General features: G+C 41.3%; 1 protein-coding gene across 2 annotated transcripts; it reads left to right on the forward strand.

Moving 5' to 3' along the window:
- Positions 1-2,189: 2,189 nt before the first annotated feature.
- LOC116904022 (potassium voltage-gated channel subfamily B member 2-like) lies at positions 2,190-7,351 on the forward strand. Of its 2 annotated transcripts, none has more exons than XM_032906854.1 (2): positions 2,190-2,589; positions 6,151-7,351. In XM_032906854.1, exon 2 carries the CDS (start codon positions 6,240-6,242, stop codon positions 6,822-6,824), a length of 585 nt encoding a protein of 194 aa, XP_032762745.1. In that variant the 5' UTR covers positions 2,190-2,589; positions 6,151-6,239; the 3' UTR covers positions 6,825-7,351. The 2 variants fall into 2 exon arrangements, with proteins under 2 accessions (XP_032762745.1, XP_032762753.1); XM_032906862.1 differs by having other exon boundaries at positions 2,190-2,467.
- The last annotated feature ends 15,869 nt before the right edge of the window (positions 7,352-23,220 follow it).

The raw sequence follows: 23,220 nt of genomic DNA on the forward strand, positions 1-23,220 counted from the left end.
AGGTTTTTGAACTTTTTTTATTATTTTAAAAGATTTTAGCAGGCAGTCAAATTTTTTTTAATGATTTCGTTATCACCTAACAGTTATTGTCTTTCTCTCTAGATATCAACACAAATAGTTTTTGTGGCTTTCTGAGATAGAAACAACACTATAAAAGTCTACTCTTTGATGCATACATAAAAATGTAAGAAGCAACTGCAGAGCTGGATATGGATCCTCAAGACTTAAAGGTCTCAGAGCGATTTGCTTGCCCATACCTGGGGAGCACGGCGCAGCTCCATAGAACTGAAAGGAAGCATCGCCGAGCCCTTTAGAAACATTTGCTTTGTGTTCGCAGAATCCCACATGACTTACCCTGCCTGGTTACACCAAAGAAGTGTCAACTCTATGACATAATGCTAGTATTTTTGAGTCTACAGGGGAAAAAAAAAGAAAAAAGAAAACCTCCTCCTCAAACCTGGAGCCTGAAGCTGTAATTACGATGCCATGAACAGAAAGTCGTGTTTTGTCAGCTTTGGCCCTGAACGGGTGGCAGCATAATTCCACGCTGCTGCTGGAGCCGGGTGCAGCTGTGCAAGCTTTGGGATTTGTTGTTGTTTACTGTTTAAAGAGTCAATCGCTCTCTCCTTAGACTTGTGAGGGGACAGAGTATGGTTGTGCTGGCCGCCTGCTCTGCTGCAGGCTTTGTGTTCGGTCAGTTCAGTCAGGAAAAGCTATCAACTGCCAAAAGAGAATATCTGCTGCAGTCTCCTCCCTCAAGTTAGTGTACGTCCTCACTTACAGCTGTAACATAATATAGTGATACACTACATATGTAACTTACATACATTTCCATAATACAGTGATATGTTGCATACATAAGTTCTACAGTTACTTGACACCTATAGTTTAAGTATTGAATCATTGCATTTGATATTTGATTCAAATACAAGTTGAATTATGTGGTTGACTAATTTTTATGGGGCAGAATTATCGTTATCGACGTAATTTCACATATAAGATTCTATGTGAGAAAACACAGTAGTGTACGCACTTTCATTACTAAAATTAAATACATAAATTTTATGAACACTCTGGAATGGTTAGACACAATTCCTAACCCAGAGGAAGTTGATAGATTCATTATTAGGAGTAAAATTAACACAGCAGAAAAGAACATAGGTTAAAAGTGCAGTGTTACGGGATAGAAAATTAACCAAACACTAAATAAAGTGAAGGGAATGTTTATGATATTCAGAATGTAGTCTTGTCTAAGCCATGATAAAACTGAAGGGCTCTTAAAGTGGAATATGCAAAATTCCTTCTATTAGGAAGCAGGAACTAGGGGGGAAAGGTTTCCACTGAGTTGGAGGTAGTCTGAGTTTATTCCTGTTTAAAGTAAGTATGGAAATTGAAGGGGAGATGGGAAGGTGCAACAGGTCAAATGCTGTAAGCTCTGCCCCAGCGGGGGCAGGCGTTAGGGCCCTTGGACACCCTTCTGAGGAAAGCAACTTGAGGCAGCCACAGTAGCAGGTGCTGTAGTCCCAGTAGCTTGGGGGGCTGATGGAGGAACGGCTGCTTGAGGTTATACTCAGGAGTCTGAGAGTAGATTGGGTAACATTGACAGCTGGTCAGTCAGGGAGAAAGACTATGAAAATCCTGCCAGGGGATGTGGTAATGAATAGTAAGGCACGGGCATGTACCAAGGACTAGGCTCATTTCCAATACCTGAAAAATGATATTGGCTTGGTTCGCAAATTTTTATGTTTTCCGAATAAGACACCTTGGGAGATTTTTATATTAAAAGAAGTATATATGTAAAAAAAAAAAAACCTTTGAGAGGCAGTGCAAATTCGATAATACTATTCTCTAGTTTTGTGGTTGTTTCCCAGGTTGTTGAATGCAATGACATTGTAGACATGCATGTTAGGAAGAGAGAGCTGGAATGGAAGCAGGACTATAACTTGAAGGGTAGAGACAGGGGGAGGGGAAACCCAACGAGGAAAGCAGGAGGGGAAATCCACAGTCTTGTAGACACAAGCGCTCGGTGAATTTTCAATGTTCTGCTGTCAGGGCTGGTGTGCTGCACTCTACCTGAATTACTGGCTTTTCTTCAAAACTTTTTTGACTATCTGAACACTACTCAGGATTCTGTAGCTACTAAAGAACTGATGCATTCGTTTATCAGGAACCGGCAGAACATTCTGGCAAAGCTGAGTGATGACATTGTACCACGGTAACGAGAGCCACGGCAGACAATGCTAAGCCCTAAAGAAATCAAATCACCAGGGCATCCTCTCATCCTGCTCTCTCCACTTTGAAACGAAGGCATTGGATTTCAGTCTGTGTTTTGTTGTGGGATCTGTAATCAACACTGGATTTCTTATAATAGAACGCTCTTGATCAGTGAAGAAGACACTTTGAAACCTAAACCTTCTGACCTCCCTTTGCTTTTCACCAAAATACCCTTTGAAAAGGAAGATTCTGTGTAAGTCATGGGTGTGAAACTCAAGACAATGGTGTCACACTAGCGGCAGTGACGCTACTGTAGCATTTACTCTTGGTAATAATGTTACAAGATGACAGCTCTCACTCTATCCTTGACCACAGGTAGGAAATGTTTCTGTCAGACTCAGGTTAAAGTTTTCTCTCTTTATCCTAGACCCCATTTGTCGGGTAATTAATTAAAGCACTGTTTATCTTAGGCAGAAGGTCTGATATACCAAAAACAGAAGGTTCACTTTATGCCTGTGACGGCTCTTCATGGTTGTGAATTGGACACACTCAGAGGGAGAGAACCTCAGCTTAACAATGGTCTCTGTCAGATTGGCCTGTGGACATGCCTGCAGGAGACTTTCTCCATCACTGATAGCTGGAGGAGGGCCGACCCCACTGTAGAGAGTGCCACCCTGGGCAAGTGGTCCTGCAGTGTAAAAGGAAGCTAACTGAACAAGAACCATGCATGAGTGGTTAGTAAGCAGCAAACTTCCATGGTCTTCGCTTCAGTTCCTAGTTCCAGGTTTCTGCTCAAGTCCTTGCCCTGGCTTGCCTCAGTGATGGACTATGATTTGGGGCGTAAGGCAAATAAGCCCTTCTTCTCCAAGCTGCTTTCGGTTCATGTTTTATCACAGCAATAGGCGAGCCAAGTAGAACAGTACCAAGTCCTAAGCAGCCTGGCCTGACTGCCTGTTGTTCATGTGAAGCAGTCATGGACTCTGCCGGTGGTTAAAGTATTAGCAGGGTGAAGGCAGACAGTGGAGGAACTTCTGGGTTCACCATTGGGATTGCCCTGTCTAGTATTTTCATTTAATTTATTCTATTCTTCATGTTGCTGCCCATTTCATACATACACATGCACATACATATGCATATATCAATGTCAGTGAGATACTAAATGTGGTTACACACATCCCTGTCAGCACAGTGCATACATTATTTGAAGATCCAATTCTCAATAGAGAAAAAGATGAGACCCATAAGCCCAGGTCTTAGAAGGTCAAAAGATACCCTAGCATTTATTTAAGAAACATGAATGTACCTTTTTATTATTCATCTTCCTTTACTGGTGGAAACTAACACCTCAGGAAGATCTGTGAATATTTTTATTTTATTTAGATGTATTTTCTTGGCATAAGATCTTTATAAAGTGTCTAATTCACTCATTGTGATGCCACACCTTGTGGATTGGATATTATTCATGTTTTTATAAAGGAGGAGTTCAAACCAAAACAACGCTAGCAATAATTATAGACCCTTTTTACTTTGTGAAATGGACATTTTTAAAAATCAGAGATGAGGGAGGTGTGTGTGTGTGTGTGTGTGTGTGTGTGTGTGTGTGTGTGTGTTATGTAGTGTGTGGCTCTCTCTGTGTGTGTACATGTGTGTGTGCTTAAAATAGTCCTGTAACTATCTGGGAAAAAAAACTCCCACTTTTGCTGCCCATGTCTAAAATACATTTTTCCCTTTTTATCGGAAATTTTATTTACATTTCAAAAAAGATTTATTTTATTAATATGGGTATACTATCACTCTCTTCAGACACACCAGAAGAGGACATCGGATTTCATTACAGATGGTTGTGAGCTACCATGTGGTTGCTGGGATTTGAACTCAGGACCTCTGGAAGAGCAGTCAGTGCTCTTAACAGCTAAGCCATCTCTCCAGCCTTCCTTATACTTCTTATATAGTCCATCTACTGGTGTTTTTTTTTTTTTTTCAGAAGAAAAACTTCTATTCATTTGACAGGATACTTGACCTCTAGATGAAGGAAATAAATTTAACTTACAGGTGGAGAACCCTGGGGTTTGAAGAAACTGCCATGTGTATTACAAGAAAGTTCTGGTCATAAGGACCTCTGGGATCTGAGAGTTCTTCACTTCAGTCTCAGCCACTGACTGTGAAACGTGGCATTTAACATTAAAAAGGATTCTGTGAGCTGTTTGCTCAAACCTCTGTGATTTCCTGCTAAAACACTCAGAAAATATGAACGACAAAGATTTCTGATGCTTCAAATGTCAATAGAGACCAACAATGGAAGAGCCTCAGATGTCATATTCCAAACAGGTAGTGCCCAATGGTAAAGAGATATGAAGCAATTGAAGACAGGCCACCATCACACTAACATTCTCTACCATCCTCTGTCCATGTACAGTGTGTACACATGGATGAATGTTAGGCACATGATCCCCAAAGCCATCTTACAAATTGTCCTGACTGTTCGATGCCTTATGGAAAACAAAGAACAAACTCATTACTTAAATGTATTAAATCTCACCATTGTATAGGACCAGTACTCAGTGATAAGGGCATAAAAAAAGAAGGATGCTGTTTGTGGAAGCTTGCAGTATAATATGGAAAGATATTGTGACAGTAACATGGTGAAAGGCAAGAGATAGAGTTTGTTGATCCCAGAGGGGTATGTCATGTGGGAGACTTTCTAGAGAGGGCAACATCTGGCCCAAGACTTGAAGGACAAGAGATGGCTGATCAAACTCAGACAACGACCATGGAAAAGCAGAGTTTCCACCAGGGTCCACTGTGGAGAAGACAAACACTGGAACAGTGGGGTGTGCATTATGAGGCTGTTGTAACCCAAAGAGCAAGTCCCCTTTATCCGCTTTCATTTCTATGGTTTTAATTAACCACGGTCTAACAAGATCCTAAAATATCACATGGAAATTAACAACTCCTTAGTTTTAAATAACTTTTACTATAGCATATTATTGTAATTGTTCTATTTTATCATTAGCTGTTATTAGCTTATTACGGAACTTAATTTAAATTAAAATGCAAAAATATGTATATATATTTATATATGAAACTGTAGATGATATAGTGCTCTATGACATAGCTCTTTATATGATATAGCCCTCTATTAGATATAGCTCTCACTCTACACACACACACACACACACACACACACACACACACACACACACACACACAGGTTTTGAGATTCTCCATTGGGTCTGGTTTCCAGGCAGTGACTTGAACAGAAAGGTAAGGTGATGATATTGTAGGGCTGACTAGGTTTATTTCCAATAATGAAGAACCCTTGAAGGGTTAAGGCACAGTCACAAGGTCAAATGTATAGATACACATGGGTAGATGATTTTCATAGCTATATGGTGAGTGAGTGATTTTCAGGTGGTCAACACAAGAAGTTGGGCCAACTGTAATGGTTACTGGAGTGCCGCACACAAGGAAGGCTAGGAATGCAGCTCCGTGCCTTAGTGCTTGGATCTCAGGAGTTGCAGATGTATAAGCAGTACCTGGGAGATATAAATGCCCAGACCCTGCAGTTGCATGAAGAGGCAAGAATCAGGTACTCTCATATTTTGGGTTGGGTGACTGGGGTAGGTATGGCCCTGAGGAAAGCCATCAAGCAGAACAGGACCTGACTGGATAGATTGGAGACATAGGCAGTAAAACTGGGCCAGGGCTTTCTCTTCGAGACCTGCAGTTTTTCAGCAACTTGAGAAAGAGGACTAAGGTGACACAATTGGTCTTTTCAACTTACAGATGAGTACAAATGCACACACAGCTTCCAATGTCTTTCTTATCACCCACAACATAGATTTGTATCTACAAAAAAAATGACCCTTTACCTGGTTGTGACAGGCAGTCCTGTGGGAGAAATGTGAATAACCAACCATTGTTGCTTTTTTCCAGCGGATGTGGCGATGCCTGTTCCAGTGGAATCCTGCTTCAGGTGACCTCCTTTCTAAGGACCCTAGCTCTGTGGCTCTGTCCAGTTCAAAATGGCAGAAAAGGCACCACCTGGCTTGAACAGAAAAACATCCAGGTCAACACTTTCTCTTCCTCCAGAACCAGTGGACATTATCCGAAGCAAAACATGCTCTCGGAGAGTTAAGATCAACGTAGGGGGCCTTAACCACGAAGTCCTGTGGAGAACTCTGGACAGGCTACCCAGGACGCGCCTGGGGAAGCTCCGAGACTGTAACACGCACGAGAGTCTCCTGGAGGTGTGCGATGACTACAACCTTAATGAGAATGAGTATTTCTTCGACCGCCATCCTGGAGCCTTCACATCTATTCTGAACTTCTACCGGACGGGAAAGCTCCACATGATGGAAGAAATGTGTGCACTCTCCTTTGGCCAAGAGCTTGATTACTGGGGCATCGATGAGATCTACCTAGAGTCCTGCTGCCAAGCCAGATACCATCAGAAGAAGGAGCAGATGAACGAAGAACTTAGAAGGGAGGCAGAGACCATGCGTGAGCGCGAGGGGGAGGAGTTTGATAACACCTGCTGCCCAGAGAAAAGGAAGAAACTTTGGGACTTGCTGGAGAAGCCTAACTCATCCGTGGCCGCAAAGGTATGAACACGCGGCGCTGAGTCACTCGTGTAGACAGAAAGGTTGTAGCTCACCAAGTGCCATTTTCTTCACTGCTTTGGTAAGACAGAGCAAGTCATGGCTACATAGATAATGTGCAAGTCCTTCTCAGCTTTGTAGGTAGGCAGATGCCATAAAACGGTGTTGGTCTGTGGGAAATATTATTTTCTGTAGGGACAGGCCTGGATCACAGAGGGGAGCACTGACTTCCATGATGTGCCACATGTGTGGTGGCTTGGTGGAGAAAGAAGCTATAACTGAGGGTCTTGTAGACATGGACCTGAGTGTTATCTTTGGTCATGAAGATGGTGTTATTAGAAGCAGCAAAAGTGACTCCTGGCCTGATTCAATGAAGTAATAGAAAAGAACATAATCCAGAAAATGAGATGCGTATGCAAGAGCGGGGAACCAGGAGCTGTGTAAGGCATGGACAGGCGCTCACAATGCATCCATTGGCAAGCACACGTGCAAGTGCACGTCTACACACACACACACACACACACACACACACGCACACACACGCACGCACGCATGCACACACATGCACACACGCACACACACACACACGCACACACACACGCACACACATGGAATATTGCCACGTTTCAGAGTTTATTATGAGGTGTTCACTCAAAATGAAGGCAAATTCATGCTTTTCATTGTGCTTGTAGATATAGCCAAATCTGAATTAGTTTTCTTTCACCGACTTTTAATTTGATTATAATGCATGATTCTGTTTGTCTAATTTTACCCAGAGCTTCAAGGGTGAGCAAAAGACAGATTTCTGTACCACAAATTCAATTATATATTGCAGTACGAGCGATACCTGAAATATCAAGTTGTTTTTAGTTGCAGGAGCATAGTAGCATCTATAACATGGAGACAGGGAGATATGAAATGTCATCATATGATTTATTCTGATTACTCCTTGATCTCCAATTTTCTACCATCTATAAACATGAATGACTACAGAAATATAATAGAACATATGAGCTTTTGTGACCAGAAATGAGGATTCTACCAGATCATCTGTAGCAGGAATAATGGAGGCGGCTGATGCAGATGATGACCGCGGCTGTGACTGGCTGGTTTATCTGCATTGGTTTCTGATTGACTCCCAACAACATTTTACTTTCTGGGGAGGATGTGCACTTTAAATAAGAAAAGATGTGTCTCCTTTACACACACTGAGGAAATGTGTCTTTGAGGGAAATAGACAACCTCAGTTCTTACTTCTTTCCTTGTTTCGGTGGCAAGTCCTTGGATGGCTCTTGATCGTCCTGTGGTTAAGAAGTAGTGTGCTGCCCATGGGGCTCAGTTGGAAGGCTGTCACTTTCCCTGGTGATAAGCGTTCAGTTACATATTTAAGCTCCTGTTGAAAATATGGGATGGATTTTGGATGCGAGTGAAATAGACTCTAGATTTAAGTGAACATTGGGAGACTTATTAACTTTCTACAAAAACTTTCAACGACAGAAGAACTAGTTATGCTTACATCAAAAGTTCCTAGAAGATTTTAAGCCATTATGAAAAATTAAGTAGGTAAATCAAGACTTACAGTTAATATGATTTATTTGATCATAATATTATTGATATATATCTGAGATAGAGAGCTAGCATAGAAAATATTTCAAATATGTATTCTTTCCTTCTTTAGGTTTCTTTGGTAATTCTAGGATAGAGTTTTCCAGGACATTCTAGGGCATGTTTATCAGATAAGGGAGTATGTTTGACTTCTGAAGTTTAGAAGCAGTAGCTATCCCTTTATCTCTAAGGAAACTCTGCTAATAATGGCTTATGGCAATATATCATTATTTACCCTATGCATCAATGAGTATTTAAGATTATTTTGCATAGTTATGTGCTTATAGCAATAAATAGAAGATACACAGAGTCTTTCAAATGTTTATGTTGTTATGAACAGTAACTTTGTGTCCATATGATTATTGGGGAGTGACTTTGAAACTGTAAGGACTGTCATAAAGCATTGACATCTATTCCAGTGTCCACATTTTCTCTCTGTTTCAGTGGAACTGTTATGGAAATGTTTATGTCTGATTCTATAGTACTTTAATGAAAAGTGTTCCTCTTTCATCTAAGATTTGAAGCTTTTAAAAACAAGTTCTGCACAATGTTCAATGTAAACTGATCTCTTCTTCCACATTCTTCATGAGCAATACAACTTGGTATGACTGTCATAGATGGATTCTGAGGAATGAGCGTGCCCATTTCTGGCGTGTGTGTGTGAATAATGTTTCATGGCTTTAGAATATGTAGTTGTTTAACAGTGCAGTGCAGTGACACTCCAGTCCTCACGACGTATTTAGGTTCTGATTATATCAATATTCCTCATGTGCATGAAACTTGTGTGAAAACCTCAGGAATCACTCAGTGTTCTAGGAAGGCAGAGATGTGTGGGCCTGACGGTCTCACTCCCTTTTCTAATCATCACTGCTCCATTGAGCTCAGGTTCTACGTCCTCTATGCCTTTACAGAAGAACCTTCTGAGGATGCTCCCGGTGTTCCCCAAATTTAAAGATCTATCCTTTTATCTCTGGAATTTCATACCAGTGAGAGTATGGTTTTTTCCCTATTTTTATATTTCTATATTTTTAATTTATCTGTAATATTTTTGTAATAAAATATAGTTGGACTGTTGTTGCGTGGCTATAATCCTAGAAGTCAGGATGAAGAGACAAGGAAATTGCTGGTAGATCAACCAGCCTAGTCTTTATATCCAGTTCCAGGAAAGCCTGGGCAATGTCCTGAGCCTGGGGTTATTTGTCATTTCAACCCTATTCCTTGCTAGGTAAGAAAACCTTCAGTCAGACAATTCGTAATAAGTTATCTTCTCACTGGTATTGGATAGTATTCAATAACTGGGTAGCAGTTCTCAGCCGTGCTGTGTGCACCCACTCTGATGCACATGCTCACTCCTGACTGGCTGTGCTTTATATGTGGATAAGATCCTGGCAGTAACACTTTGACCCTTAGGGAACAGGCTCTCCATTGTCACGTAATGAGCTACTTGACCACTTAACTCTCAGGTGTATTAGAACAACAAAGACAGAGAGGGCCTAAGAACAAAGTCTGCTTGAATTCTCTATGTTTGACAAACTAGCTTCTGTACATAGGCACAGATACAGTGAACCATCATCATGCTTTTTGTAAAATATGGAATGACTGGTAGAAAGAGTCTCTCTGGGCTCCAGGCATGCTAAGCACTGGTTAGACATGGGTAAGAGTGTCTAATGTTAAGACCACAGCTAAAGAGAAATGCCTTTATCAGTTCTTAGTGGTATGGTATGACCTATTGTCTTAGTTAGGGTTTTACTACTATGAACAGACAAAGGCAACTCTTATAAGGACAACATTTAATTGGGGCTGCTTAAAGGTTCAGAGGTTCAGTCCATTCTCTTCAAGGCAGGAGCATGGCAGAGTCCAGGCAGGCATGGTGCACGCAGAGCTGAGAGTCTTCATCTGACTTCATTGCTAGTGGAAGACTGGCTTCCATGCAGCTAAGGTGAGGGCCTTAACTCACACCCGCAGTGACACACCTACTGCAACAAGGCCACACCTCCTACTAGTGCCACTCCCTGAGCCAAGCATATACAAACCATTACACCTGCGGTCTGGTATTGCAGCATAAGTTTACATTTGTAAAGTGGGCTTTATCGTTTTTTCAACCTTGCCACCTTATCTGGTACCTCTATTCACCTTCATGTTGAGATACTGTCCTGAGTTAAAATTAGAGGCTGCTTGTGAATGTCTGGTCCAGCCTCATGGGCCTGTAAATGACTAGGACATCTGTCTGAGTACATGTGACATGAGATTACTGGCTCTGCTATCCTTTCCTAGGGCTGTGGAAGGCCAAGGGCCAGGATTAACCCAATGCCAGTTTCCTGGGCAGTAGCTTGGAATTACATTTGAGCCTGTGCCTCTTCCAGACTGAAACAATTTAGTCTGTTTCCAGAATCAGAGCATTTCTCTCTCTTTATTTGGCCTTTTCCAAGGGAGCTGCAATAGCTATTTCCTATAAATATCACTGACAGGGACTTGAATTTAAGAAATGTTTTGAAGCTTTCAGGGAAAATATGTGCGGTCTCCTACAGTGCCCTCACGCTTGAGGTACAGAACAGAGACACACAGGTGCCTCCTTTTGAAGTAGACTATACTCCCTGACTGCCACACAAGGCCATGTTCTGGATGTCTGAAGAAAGCTGTGAACTAAGGACAACTCAGTGTCCAGCACAACCAGAGACTGTAGCCTAGCTTCGGCCTGAGCATAGCTGGAAATGGCTCCAGACCAGTGGCTGGCAGTGGACCCACCTCAGACTGAGATAATGTAGGGCAACTGAGCTTGAGGCAGTCCCGACCTGATAAGAGAAAGATGCAGAAATACATTTCTGATCAATGGAACCGGACAGGGGGAGCCATTCAGCAGCTGTCAGACACGGCATGGAATCAGGGACAGCTATTAGATCTTGTCTGCTTCCTGTTCTGTCCCATTCCTTGCATAACTATCCCACCTCATCATACACTTTCCGCCACAACTCTTGAGACTGTCTTTCTTCTCCTTCCCTTCCTCACACTTCCGGTCCTGCACCCTGACCCCCACCCCTCCCACCCTCTCAATTCCCGTATTAGTCTGTTCTCTTCTTCTTTCTCCTCTGCTTCTGTCCTACAACAGCAGCCTCATTTTCCTGATGGACTCTTCATCCTCATCCTCCACAGTCACCTACCTCCTCCTCTTCTCTTATTCCTCCTCCTCCTCCGTCTCATCCACTCATCTCTTCTGTCTTTCATCCTTAGCAATGGCTGTATAGCTAAAGGAAAATGGGAGTGGTTGGTGAGAAAATGCTTTTCAATGTGTTCTTACTAATAGTAAAGGCAAAAGCTAAATTTTCTTCAAGGAGAAGGAAGAAACCAAATAACAAAGAATTAGATGAAGTAACAGTGTTCAAATAGAATGGAGCTTGGGCTGCTACAAATGATCATTTCATCTAGGTCTCCTCAGCCTTTCCCTTTAGTCTTCCCCCAACCCCTCTTGCAAGGGTTATTGTTTCCATTGAAGTTGCAGGACTCCTGGAAAAGGAGGTAACTCTGAGCCCCTGTCTTTGATTTCTCTCTGTACTGTGCATGGCCGTCATGGATAGCAGGGCCCAGCACAGTATCTAAAGCAATCCTGGACCTCATAGTCCCTGGATACCCAGAGTCAATGTCCAGAGCTTCCTGCCTTTGGGTTATTCCATGTGCAATAATCCCTTTAAAGCCATACCCTTCCATATACCACTGAATTGTTGTGTGGGTCTTAAAGTCATGGGAACAGTAAAGGAAAGTGCATCAAAAGCAACAAAACTTCCTTTGAGTTTATCAAGGGGAAAGAACATACAACATTCTCATTTTTTAGAATATGTTGATCAATTAGTCCAATGCTTTGAATGAAAAGGGTACTAGAACAGAGCTACAGGTGATTTCTGTTTAGTTCAGTCACCGTCAGATGTTGACTTGTGGGTCTGTCTACACAGGGCCAAGCTTTCCTGCATGACACTCTTCATTTAACTCTGTGATGCTTCCCTTTGTGGTCAAGGCTAAGTGACAATAGCAATTTGCACAGTGAATGGACTCATGTGCAGATGACTGATGCAGTGTGAGCCCACGCACAGAATCTGCCTGCATTCATGCATGTTTGGGATGTGTGCTGGTCTGTAATTCTGACCTAGGATTGACAGCTCTTCGTCCATACTGTTCAAATAAAGCCAGTCTGCGTTCTTTGCTACCACGGTGTCAGAGTTCAAAGGTACCAACAGGAGATGGCCAGGCTGTGGAGGGGGAACTTGGAGGATAATGTTTTTATTAAAACAAAAATAGACTCATCTATGCAGACAAAGGAATCAAGATCCCAATTAAAAATATTCATTCAAAAGAAAGCAAGTAAGAGAAAAAAATAACATAATTTTGATCCAAATGTCTCAAAGGTTCCATTTCTTAGCTCTTATGGTCTGTTTCTAAATTCGACCTCTCTGCTCTTCTAGAAAGACTGCCTGGGAAAGGCCTCTCTGCTTTCTTGGCCTCATTTGGTCAGGATGAGATAGGCAGGAGGAAAAGAGAAGGCCAGGAGCTCTGTCTTAGCCTAACTTGATTGAAGTGTGAGGGTAGAGGCTGCACTTATGCAGCTGTCTTGGCTGTTGTTTCAGTCTGATTGTTAGTAATCCCCTTTGCATGTAGGGGATGCAAAGGCGTCTCTGCTCACACTGTAACTTGTGTGATCACCTTAACATCCCCCCATGCCTTAGAGCTGGATTTAATTCAGGTCTTCATGCTCAGCAAGGAGCACTCTGCCGCTGAGCTATCCTACAACCACAACTGTTCTTGAAAGAATAAAAGCCAAGAAACACTCACTCTCCACTTCCTCATTTTTTTGTTTGTTTCTTGTGTGTTTGTTTGTTTGGCTGGTTGTTTTGAAGAAAGACGATCTTAATTTTAAAATTAGCTTTCTTATCTGTTTAAAAGAAAGGAAAACAGATAAACAACAACAAAATCCACATTGGTTTTCATTAATTAAGAGAAGGGATTCAGGCTTCTTTCAAACTTGATTTTTACACCTCAGTAACTGATTATCATTCTCTAAGTTAATCTAAATACCCAAGAAGCTCTTTCTCCTGTGCTTAATATGATCAAAATCAAGAAAGCATTGGCAATCTTTAAATGCCACGGCATCGAAACCCCGGAATAGTAGCAGATTTGTTTTATTTCAGGCAAGAAATTTATGAAGTGAATGAGCTGCTATTTTAAGTCAGCTTAAGTATTATGAAGAGTGGTCACAATATTTAACACTCCACTTTGGAACATTCTAGAAGGGTTTGAAAAATGTCTTTCCGATTAACTTCTCTTGCTGAAGCTTGACCCCCTACTAAAAGGGGAAGAAGAGAGCAAATCCCTACCAATGCCAGGAGCTTAGATGGAGGTCCCAGCAGGTTTATCCATCTTGTTTGTGTTTAAGAATTTGTTTTCTAGTGGAATAATGCCCTAAGGGTCTCCTTGACAGTGGAATGAAACTGCTATGAGTCATTGAAGAGAGGGCTAGAAACTGTCTTTTCCATTTTTATTCATATTTTCATAGTTTTCTACATCATGTAGCAGAGGACACAGTCCTTCTTGTTTTTGTTTTTGTTGTTGTTTTTGTTTATTTAAAACAGACTAACGCACCTGGCATAGCTTAGAAAAGGGACACTTATACTGATACAGATATGGTAGTTAAGTGATCCATCATGAACATGGGAAAATGTGATTTTGAGCGTCATTGGTTTGTTCCTTTTAATGATCTGCTTCTAAGTTTGACAGGAATATTAAGCATATCACAGAAAATGAATCTCAGCCCGGAGGATCCCTTAATATGAACGTTATAAAATTTTGAATTTTAAATATAAAGTATTGAATGTCTTATTGAATGTTATAATAAATATTACACAAATTTAGTCACAAAGGGAAAAGTTTTAGAAGTCTTGCTCATGTTTGATTCATCTGTACTTTCAAATTGTTTCACAAAAGACAGCTCACTAGAAAAACATGCAGTAATGATTCAAAGAAAAAACATCAACAACAAAAAAATCTAAGCAAAAAAAGTAGAATTGAAAAAAATATGTTATAAATTGCCACAGTAACGAGAATAATTTTTGTAAGATGCAGTACCTAATTTTAATAAAACCTTAAATGTACATCTTTAAAATAAAATTTAAACATTCATATACAAAATTCATGCTCATGATAGGAAGGACTTACTGCTCCTTAATAAGCACTTCTAAAGGACCCAAAAGAAGAGTTATTCTTAACGGAGACACCATCTGTGTACCTGTTTAAACTGACTTTTTCTAATAAAACATGATTTCAAAAATAATTGACAAAGTCGATCCTAGAATCATTACTTGAATGAGGTCTCTTCTAATGAAATCATAGCTACAGAAAAGTGAAACATCTGGCAAAGTATAATTTATAAGGTAGATTTTTGTTTCGAGCATTGATTTAGCATTAGTGGTTTCAGTTCGTTTGAGAGTAAGTGCAGAGCCCCTTGGCCTTCATGTGCTGAGTCATTAATCTGAACTACATGTAATGTACATTGAACTTGGGCATACCTGTGAGGGAGCAAACAGCTGGGTCCACATTTTAACCTGATTTTTGGTTTGCCCCCCTTGTATAGATTAAATAATGTTTAATGTTATATATGACAGGGACAATTATATGGAATAGCAGAGATTTATAACCATCTCATGAGATATTTATTATTAGAAATAGCTTAGAAGGTCATAGCATGCTTGTAATCCCAGAACCTGAGAGACCAAGGAAAGAGTACATGCCAAAGGTTACCTGGAATCCATAGGAAGATAAAATAAATCAATCAGCATTAAGCAGGATACACATGTGCTCACTTTAGGTAGTCTAAGGTATGGCGGGCTTTTTCAGATGCAATCAGCCTGGAAATGATTCGTGCTTACCAATAGCCTGAAGGCAGAGACGCCCTTAGGTCTCAACACCATGTATGATCACACAGCATGTGTGTATTGGGGATGAGCTGCACTGCCTCTGTCTATCAGCAATGTGTACCACCTCCTCCTTCTCCCTCTTTCCCCATTTCTCCTGAGCTACAGCTGAAGGTGACTTTCATCTCTAAATGAGAGTTTAAGGACATGAGGTTGGGGTGCTTCCTGAATGCTATGCTACCCCAACTTCACCTCAGACATAGCATTCTAGAATGAAGGGAGCGGCTGGACATGGACCGACAGAGAAAAACAGTAACAGATGCAGAGGCGGATCAGGGAAAGGAGGAAGAGGAAGATGTTTGCTTTCTTCTTGCTAATGATTTTCAAGTAGGCACTGAGATCGAGCATCCTAATCTTCCCGCACTTGGCACCAGTGTACTGATTATATTTGACTGTATATGTCTCTATATTGACCTTGACTTGTTATAAAATACATAAACTAAGTAGACGCTCCTTGCCCTCTCCTCCATAAATCACCTTTATAGGTTTTACTGACCCCAAAGCAAAAAAGGTCCTTTAGATATCTCTATGGTCACATCACTGAAGTAGATACATCTGTCTCCAGGTGCATATACAGGGCCACTTCTCCATTTAAATGTGTTATGATATAAAGAACTCCCCTGCAGGACAACACAGTGAACCGAGACATCTACTCATTGATTTAGTGTGGATTTGACTTTGCCATGCAAATGGAACATTTGGCCCATTCAGAATGTGACCTCCTGTGATAATCCGATCGAGCGTGAAAATCCAGAAGTGCTCTAATATCCAAGAAGAGAAAGATGAAGTGCTTTTATTAGGCTCCCTGGATCTTGTTTCAGGGTGTTAGAGGTCGTTCTTACCCTGAGCATCACCATTTAACTTGTGTCCCATTGAGTCACTCTTGATGCAACCACAAGTGTTGAATGTCACTCTAAATAGATGTCACTCAAGCCTGTACCACAGTGGTACGTACCAAGGACAACCAAGTGATCTCAGCACAGCATCCTTTTCCTGCATCCTACCTCAGGAGATTTGCATACAAGAGGAAGGACTTCTGACCACTGCTCTAACTGGATCAATATAAAACCTCGAGTACAGCTGTGGATATTGAACCGCAGTTGTCCTAGCTGGTGACATCCAACCTGTGTCCTCAACCAAATTTTCAGTTAGAACCTTCTTTTTAACATTGACATTTAGTTTACATTTGCCACTTGCATTCTCCTCTCCCTTCACAGATTTGTCTGGGATTTCCTGACTTGAACTTTGGTGTCAGATGAGTGTGAGTGTGGGGTTCCTGTGTTGCAGCACTGTGACCAGGTTTGCTGGCCAATTTGCTTCATTCACACACTGGGAGATTTTCCCTTGGGAAGCTAGCAGAGACTCTGCATGGTACCCTTGAGGTGAGGAATCCATTATATTCCATCCATGTTTTGGTTTACAAGCAGATAGCACTGTTGCTTTTTAATGTACCAGAGATGGAGTGAACTGAATACACAAAGAAAGAGGATAAGACAGAGCAGGCTAGGGAGCAGGAAGCCATGCATTTGCCATGTCACAATTGCTCCATCAAAAGCCAACTCATCTTGTTGTGCTTTGTACATGAATTCTGCTGGTGTAAAAATTATTGTATTATATACGTAAAGTAATTGCTTTATGAGTAATACTACAATTGAGAACAAAAATCTGCTCTATTAGCACTGGTTCTTATTTTTCAATTCTAGCACAGGAGCTATTATAAATATTTCAAACCCCACAGAATGTTTATTAATAACCACACACATCTTCCCCTTCCCTAAACTCATGCAGATTAATATGAAGCAGCTAAATACTCAAAGAACTGTGTTTGATGGACATAGGTTGACAATGTAGCAGGTGCATTAATGTTCACAAAGAAAGAATGACAAGGTTTTTCTCTTGTACTTGAAAGTGACTGAGTTTGAAGACAGGGTAACAGGTCTGGACTGTTTATGAGCCATTCGGACTTACCTGTCACGGGGCCTCTAGGCCTGTCTGGAAGAGGTTGGCCAAGGCACCTTATTGCTACTGAAGAGGATTTGGAAAATACTTTAAGGACTTATTCAGTATATCCTTAATAAAAATACACCTTAATTACTTCCTCAGACTTGTGTTTTCTCTCTGCCTGAGTAGACTCACCCCATCCATACTCTTCTTTAAGAAAGTATAAATGAAAAGAAATGTGCCCTTCATCCTTGTCTATATACAGCTCTTTAACACTGAATTCTAGATCTTTCCCCTCGGAGACCGTTTAAGTTAATATGTGTGTTATTAAACAGATTACTGCTCTTCCATCTCATTTCTTTGGCTTTTGTTGGATTTTGTGTTTATGCTTATTTCTTTGATCATTTTTTGTGAAGACATTTCATCAAATTTCATGACATGAAACATAATATTTATTATAAATTAAGAAAAGTAGATTAGCTCCCAAATCTAGGCACCTTGTCCTCTGTCTGTAAGGCAAACAGAGGATAACAGGAAGTAAGGTTTTCCCTAGTGGTTTCTTTGAAACCAGAAAATCTAGATAGTTCTTTCCCTGTTTCTTTGAGAGGAAAGGGTTCATCCACAAACTCAGTTTGGGCAAGGAAAGTGTGTCTCACGGTCTCCTCTCTGCGGCTGCTACTCTTTCCCTAATGCCTTCTGTTGAGAGCAGAAATCTCTCATTTGGGGGAGGGTGCAGTCAGCTCACACCAGAAATAGAACCTAAGCTGTATTAGGTCCTGTTTGAAACATCATTTCTGAGGTATACACGCAGCTTCGTGACACCCATCAGCACAGAGGCTCTCATTTCATGTTCCGAGACCAGTTCCTTTCTCACAATTCCATTTCTCTCACACCCTAGGGGGAAATAATCTAATTCCCACAGTCCAAGATCTTACACAGAGCTGGGCCATGATTCCTGGTCACTTCTGAATCAGTGGTGAGAAGCCATTTTCTGCAAGAGGCCAGGGAGTCAATTATTTTCAGTTTTGTGGGACTTGAAGTGTCCTCTGTGTAGGTGTAGTGAGAAAGCCACTGGAAGCAATAGAAAACAACCAGGCTTAGTGGTTCCCAATAAAACTTGAGTCTCTGTGTGGAGTAACACTGGGGCCTCTTTAGCCGTTTTTACTCTGTGCCAATACTGTGAGTAAACAGTACCGATCCCATTTGCAGATTGGAGCTTCTTCTGCTCAGGTCTAACTACCATGGTTTTTCAGTGTTGGTCTATATATCCCTGTCATTCCCTCTGAGTCCCAGAGGACATTAAAAACACCTCATTAAGTGTCCTTCAGAAACACAATCAATCTTGTGTCCCACCCTAACTGACCTGCGTCTCAAATTCACTTAGCTTGGGGATGGAATTGACGTCCAGAGTCTTGAACTCTGGTTACAATCTCTGAGCCTGTTTCATATGCCCCCACTGAATGTGCACTTTCTTCCCATGCAAGGTCTTTATGATTACATGCCTGATTCATTTTCTACAGCATGGGACCTCATGGTATACTTCTGTAGTTCAGGCTTTGCTCATCTCAGACTACTGCGAGGGCTCATTAACCTACTCTCCCTCATAATCCCTCCCCAATTCCAACCTACTTTCCACTTAGCCTGCACAATTACCATTAAAGACATGTATGTGATGGCTCGTTCCTGACCCACAGTCCTTAGTGACTTGTCACTGGCCAAAGTCTAGGTCAGACTCCTTTTAGCATTGCACTGAAGATCCCTAACCCTTATCTGTTCAGCCTAGTGCCTTACCATAACTCCTGTGCATGGCTCTAACATGCTGATCTCTGTTGACATGGGGTTCTCTGCCCTCTTCAGGCAGTGATTCCATGTGACTCTATGTGGAACAACAGTTCTCGAACTTGTTCAAGAGTGGCCGAGGCTTCCTTGCAGTCACACTGGCATTCACATGGCACATCAAAGCCTCTGTGACTACCCGTGAGTCTTTGACCTAAAATGTTCTCTCTTCACTCCTGTTCTTTTTACCTTCGCTTATATGCCACACCTCTGGGATTTCTAGCTGACCCTCCTGTTTTCCCTGTGCTCTCCAGTCGCATAGTCTGGGGATTCTGTCCGTTCCTTGCTCCTCTCATGGATAGCCCATTGTGGTCTCTGAGTGACTAGACCGTCTCTTACCTTCAGTTCCTGACAACTTGCACCGTTCTAATTCAGAATAAAAAGTTCTCATTTCCTGCCACCAAATGGTACTGGAGGGTAATGAGAGCAATAAAACTATGCTCAGAAATAGTCTGATGTCAATTAAACAATACAGTCAGATGTTGAATAGCCCATTCTAATCATCAAAACGTGGGTATTGCTGGGTTTGGTTTTAACAGTTTAAGAAAGTTGGATATTGGATATCACCTTTAAATGGCTTTAAGTTTGTTAATGTAAACCAAGAGTCACAGATATAAGTTTTGTGGTTTTGTAATGTATAAATCCCCCCTTCAGAACAGCACTGGAAGCTTCTCTATGCAGTGGAGGTTCTGTGGAGGCGGGAGGCAGGTGCCTGCTGCAGACAGGCAGCTTTCAGGTATTGCCTTGTCAGGGCTGTTCATTTTGCTATCTGCACCTCAGCAAAGGGTAGCCCCTCTGTGTGTGTGCCAAGAGGGCTTCCTCAGGCACCAGACATGGGTCCTTTCATACCCTTAAAGGATGGACATACCATTTTGTTACATTCAGCCTGTCTTTGGAGGACTTTGGGCCCGAGGACTGTTTGTGAAATAGATTCATCATGTGCTAGCTACAACTCTGCCTGAGAGCAAGGAGACACACACTCATGTGTACAGTGCCTGCGTGACTTATTACCTACACACAAGAGCAAGGGGCAGTGGAAGCCATGGTGGTGCGTCCTGTGGTACGGAGTAAACTTCTCAGAGTACAGAGTCTGGAAAGCAGTTTGCTTTAACGGACTTTTGTTTCTCAAAGCCACTGACTGTTCTCCATCAGGATGTTGTCTCTCCAACAAATTCTGTGGTTAGATGAGAGCTGCAAGTAAGGAAGAAGGGAGAGTCGGCCCAGGGCTACCAAGACACCTACCCTGCAAGGAGCTTCCTTATCTATAAGACACAAATAAGGGCAAATCCAGGGTTTGAAATAAGACTCACATGGAGGTGTTGTGGAGAAATATTGAAGAAAAATAGATTGATTACTTATTTTCATTATGAAATGTAGAATAATAATGTTATCTAAATAAGTGAGGTGATTTTTTTAATTAGAAATTTTTTATTTACATTTCAAATGTTATTCGCTTTCTCAGTATCCTGTTCATGAGCCTCCTATCCCATCCCACCTCCCCCTTCTTCTATGAGGGTGTTCTGCCTCCTCAATGACCCGACTTCCTGCCCTGACATGCCCTTACACCTGGGGTGTGTCCATCCTTGGCAGGACCAAGGACTTCTCCCATTGGTAACCAACAAGGTCATCCTATGCTACATATGCAGCTGAAGCCATGGGTCTGTCCACGTGTAGTCTTTGGTGAGTGGTTTAGTTCCTGGGAGTTGTGGTTGGTTGGTATTGTTGTTCTTATGGGGTTGCAAGGCCCTACATCTCCTTCAAATGTTTCTCTAATTCCTCCAACAGGGGTTCTGTTCTCAGTTCAATGGTTGGCTGCCAGCATTTGCCTCTGTATTTGTCATACTCTGGCTGAGCCTCTCAGAGACACCTATATCAGGCTTCTGTCAGCATACACTTCTTGGCTTCATCAATATTGTCTAGGTTTGGTGGATACATATGCTGGATTCCTAGCTCTGAATGGTTATTCCTTCAGTCTCTGCTCCAAACTTTGTCTCCATATCTCCTCATATGAATATTTTTATTCCCCCTTCTAAAAAAGACTGAAGCATCTGCACTTTGGTCATCCTTCTTCTTGAGCTTCCTGTGGTCTGTGGATTGTATCTTGGGTAATTCAAGCTTTTGGGCTAATATCCACTTATCGGTGAGTGAACACCATGTGTGGTTTTTGTGAGATTGGGTTACCTGACTCAGGATGACATTTTCTAGTTCCATCCACTTGCCTATGAATTTCATGAAGTCATTGTTTTTGATAGCTGAGTAGTACTCCATTGTGTAGATGTACCACATTTTCTGTATCCATTCCTCTGTTGAAGGGCATCTGTGTTCTTTCCAGCTTCTGGATATTATAAATAAGGCTGCTATGAACATAGTGGAACATTTGTCTTTGCTATGTGTTAGAGCATAATTTGGGTATATGCCCAGGAGTGGTAGAGCTGAGTCCTCAGGTATATCCACTTGCCTGAGGAATCTCCAGACTGATTTTCAGAGTGGTTATACAAGCTTGCAATCCCACCAACAATGGAAGAGTGTTCCTCTTTCTCCGAATTCTTGCCAGCATCTGTTGTCAACTGTGTCAACCGAGATTTTGATTTTAGACATTCTGATTGGTGTGAGGTGGAATCTCAGGGTTGTTTTGATTTTCATTTCCCTGATGACTAAGGATGTTGAACATTTCTTTTAATACTTCTCAGCCATTCTATATTCTACAGTTGAGAATTCGTTGTTTAGCTCTCTACCTGAATTTTTAATAGGATAATTTGACTCTTGAGTCTAACTTCTTGAGTTCTTTGTATATCTTGGATATTAGCCCTCTATCAGATGTAGGGTTGGTAAAGATCTTTTCCCAATCTGTTGGTTGTCATTTTGTCCTAATGACACTGTCCTTTGCCCTACAGAAGCTTTGCAATTTTATAAGGTCCCATTTGTCAATTCTTGATCATAGAGCATAAGCCATTTGTGTTTTGTTCAGGAAAATTTCCCCAATACCCATGTGTTCAAGGCTCTCCCCACTTTTTCTTCTATTACTTTTAGCATATCTGGTTTTATGTGGAGGCCCTTGATCCACTTGTATATAAGCTTTGAACCATAAGAATGGTTTGATTTGCATTCCTCTACATGCTGACCTCCAGTTTAACCAGCACCATTTGTTTAAAATGCTATCTTTTCTCCATTTGATGGTTTTAGCTCCTTTGTCAAAGATCAAGTAATCATAGATGTGTGGGTTCATTTCTGGGTCTTCAATTCTATTCCATTGATCTGCCTGCCTGTCTCTGTACTAATAGCATATAGTTTCAATCACTATTGCTCTGTAATACAGCTTGAGGTCAGCGATGTTGATTCCCCCAGAAGTTCTTTTATAGTTAAGAATAATTTTCACTATCTTGGGTTTTTGGTATACCAAATGAATTTGCAAATTGCTCTTTCTAACTCTATGAAGAATTGAGTTGGAATTTTGATAAGGATTCCATTGAAACTGTAGATGGCTTTTGGCAAAATGGCCATTTTTACTATATTAATCCTGCCAATCCATGAGCATGGGAGGTCTTTCCATCTTCTGAGATCTTTAGTTTCTTTCTTCAGAGACTTGAAGTTCTTGTCACACAGATCTTTCACTTGATGGTTAAAGTCACCCCGAGGTATTTTATATTACTTGGAACTACTGGGAAGGATGCCATTTCCCTAATTTCTTTCTCAGCCTGTTTATCCTTTGAGTAGAGGAAGGTACTGATTTGTTTGAGTTAATTTTATGCCCAGCTACTTTGCTGGAGTTGTTTATCAAGCTTAGTGTCCTCTGGTGGAACTTTTGAGGTCACTTAAGTATACCATCATATCATCTGCAAATAATGATATTTTGACTTTTCCTTTCCAATTTGTATCCCTTTGACCTTCTTTCATTGTCTGATTGCTCTGGTTAGGACTTTGAGTACTGTATTAAATAAGTAAGGAGAGAGTGGGCAGCCTTGTCTAGTCCCTGATTTTAGTGGGATCGTTTCGAGTTTCTCTCCATTTAGTTTGATGTTAGCTACTGGTTTGCTGTATATTGCTTTTACTATTTTTCAGGATGGGCCTTG

This window comes from Rattus rattus, chromosome 1, assembly GCF_011064425.1.
Source record: "Rattus rattus isolate New Zealand chromosome 1, Rrattus_CSIRO_v1, whole genome shotgun sequence".
NCBI lineage: Eukaryota > Metazoa > Chordata > Mammalia > Rodentia > Muridae > Rattus > Rattus rattus.

Excerpts from the sequence above, each read along its gene's own strand:
- LOC116904022 (XM_032906854.1), top strand. The coding sequence starts at position 6,240 with ATGGCAGAAAAGGCACCACCTGGCTTGAACAGAAAAACATCCAGGTCA.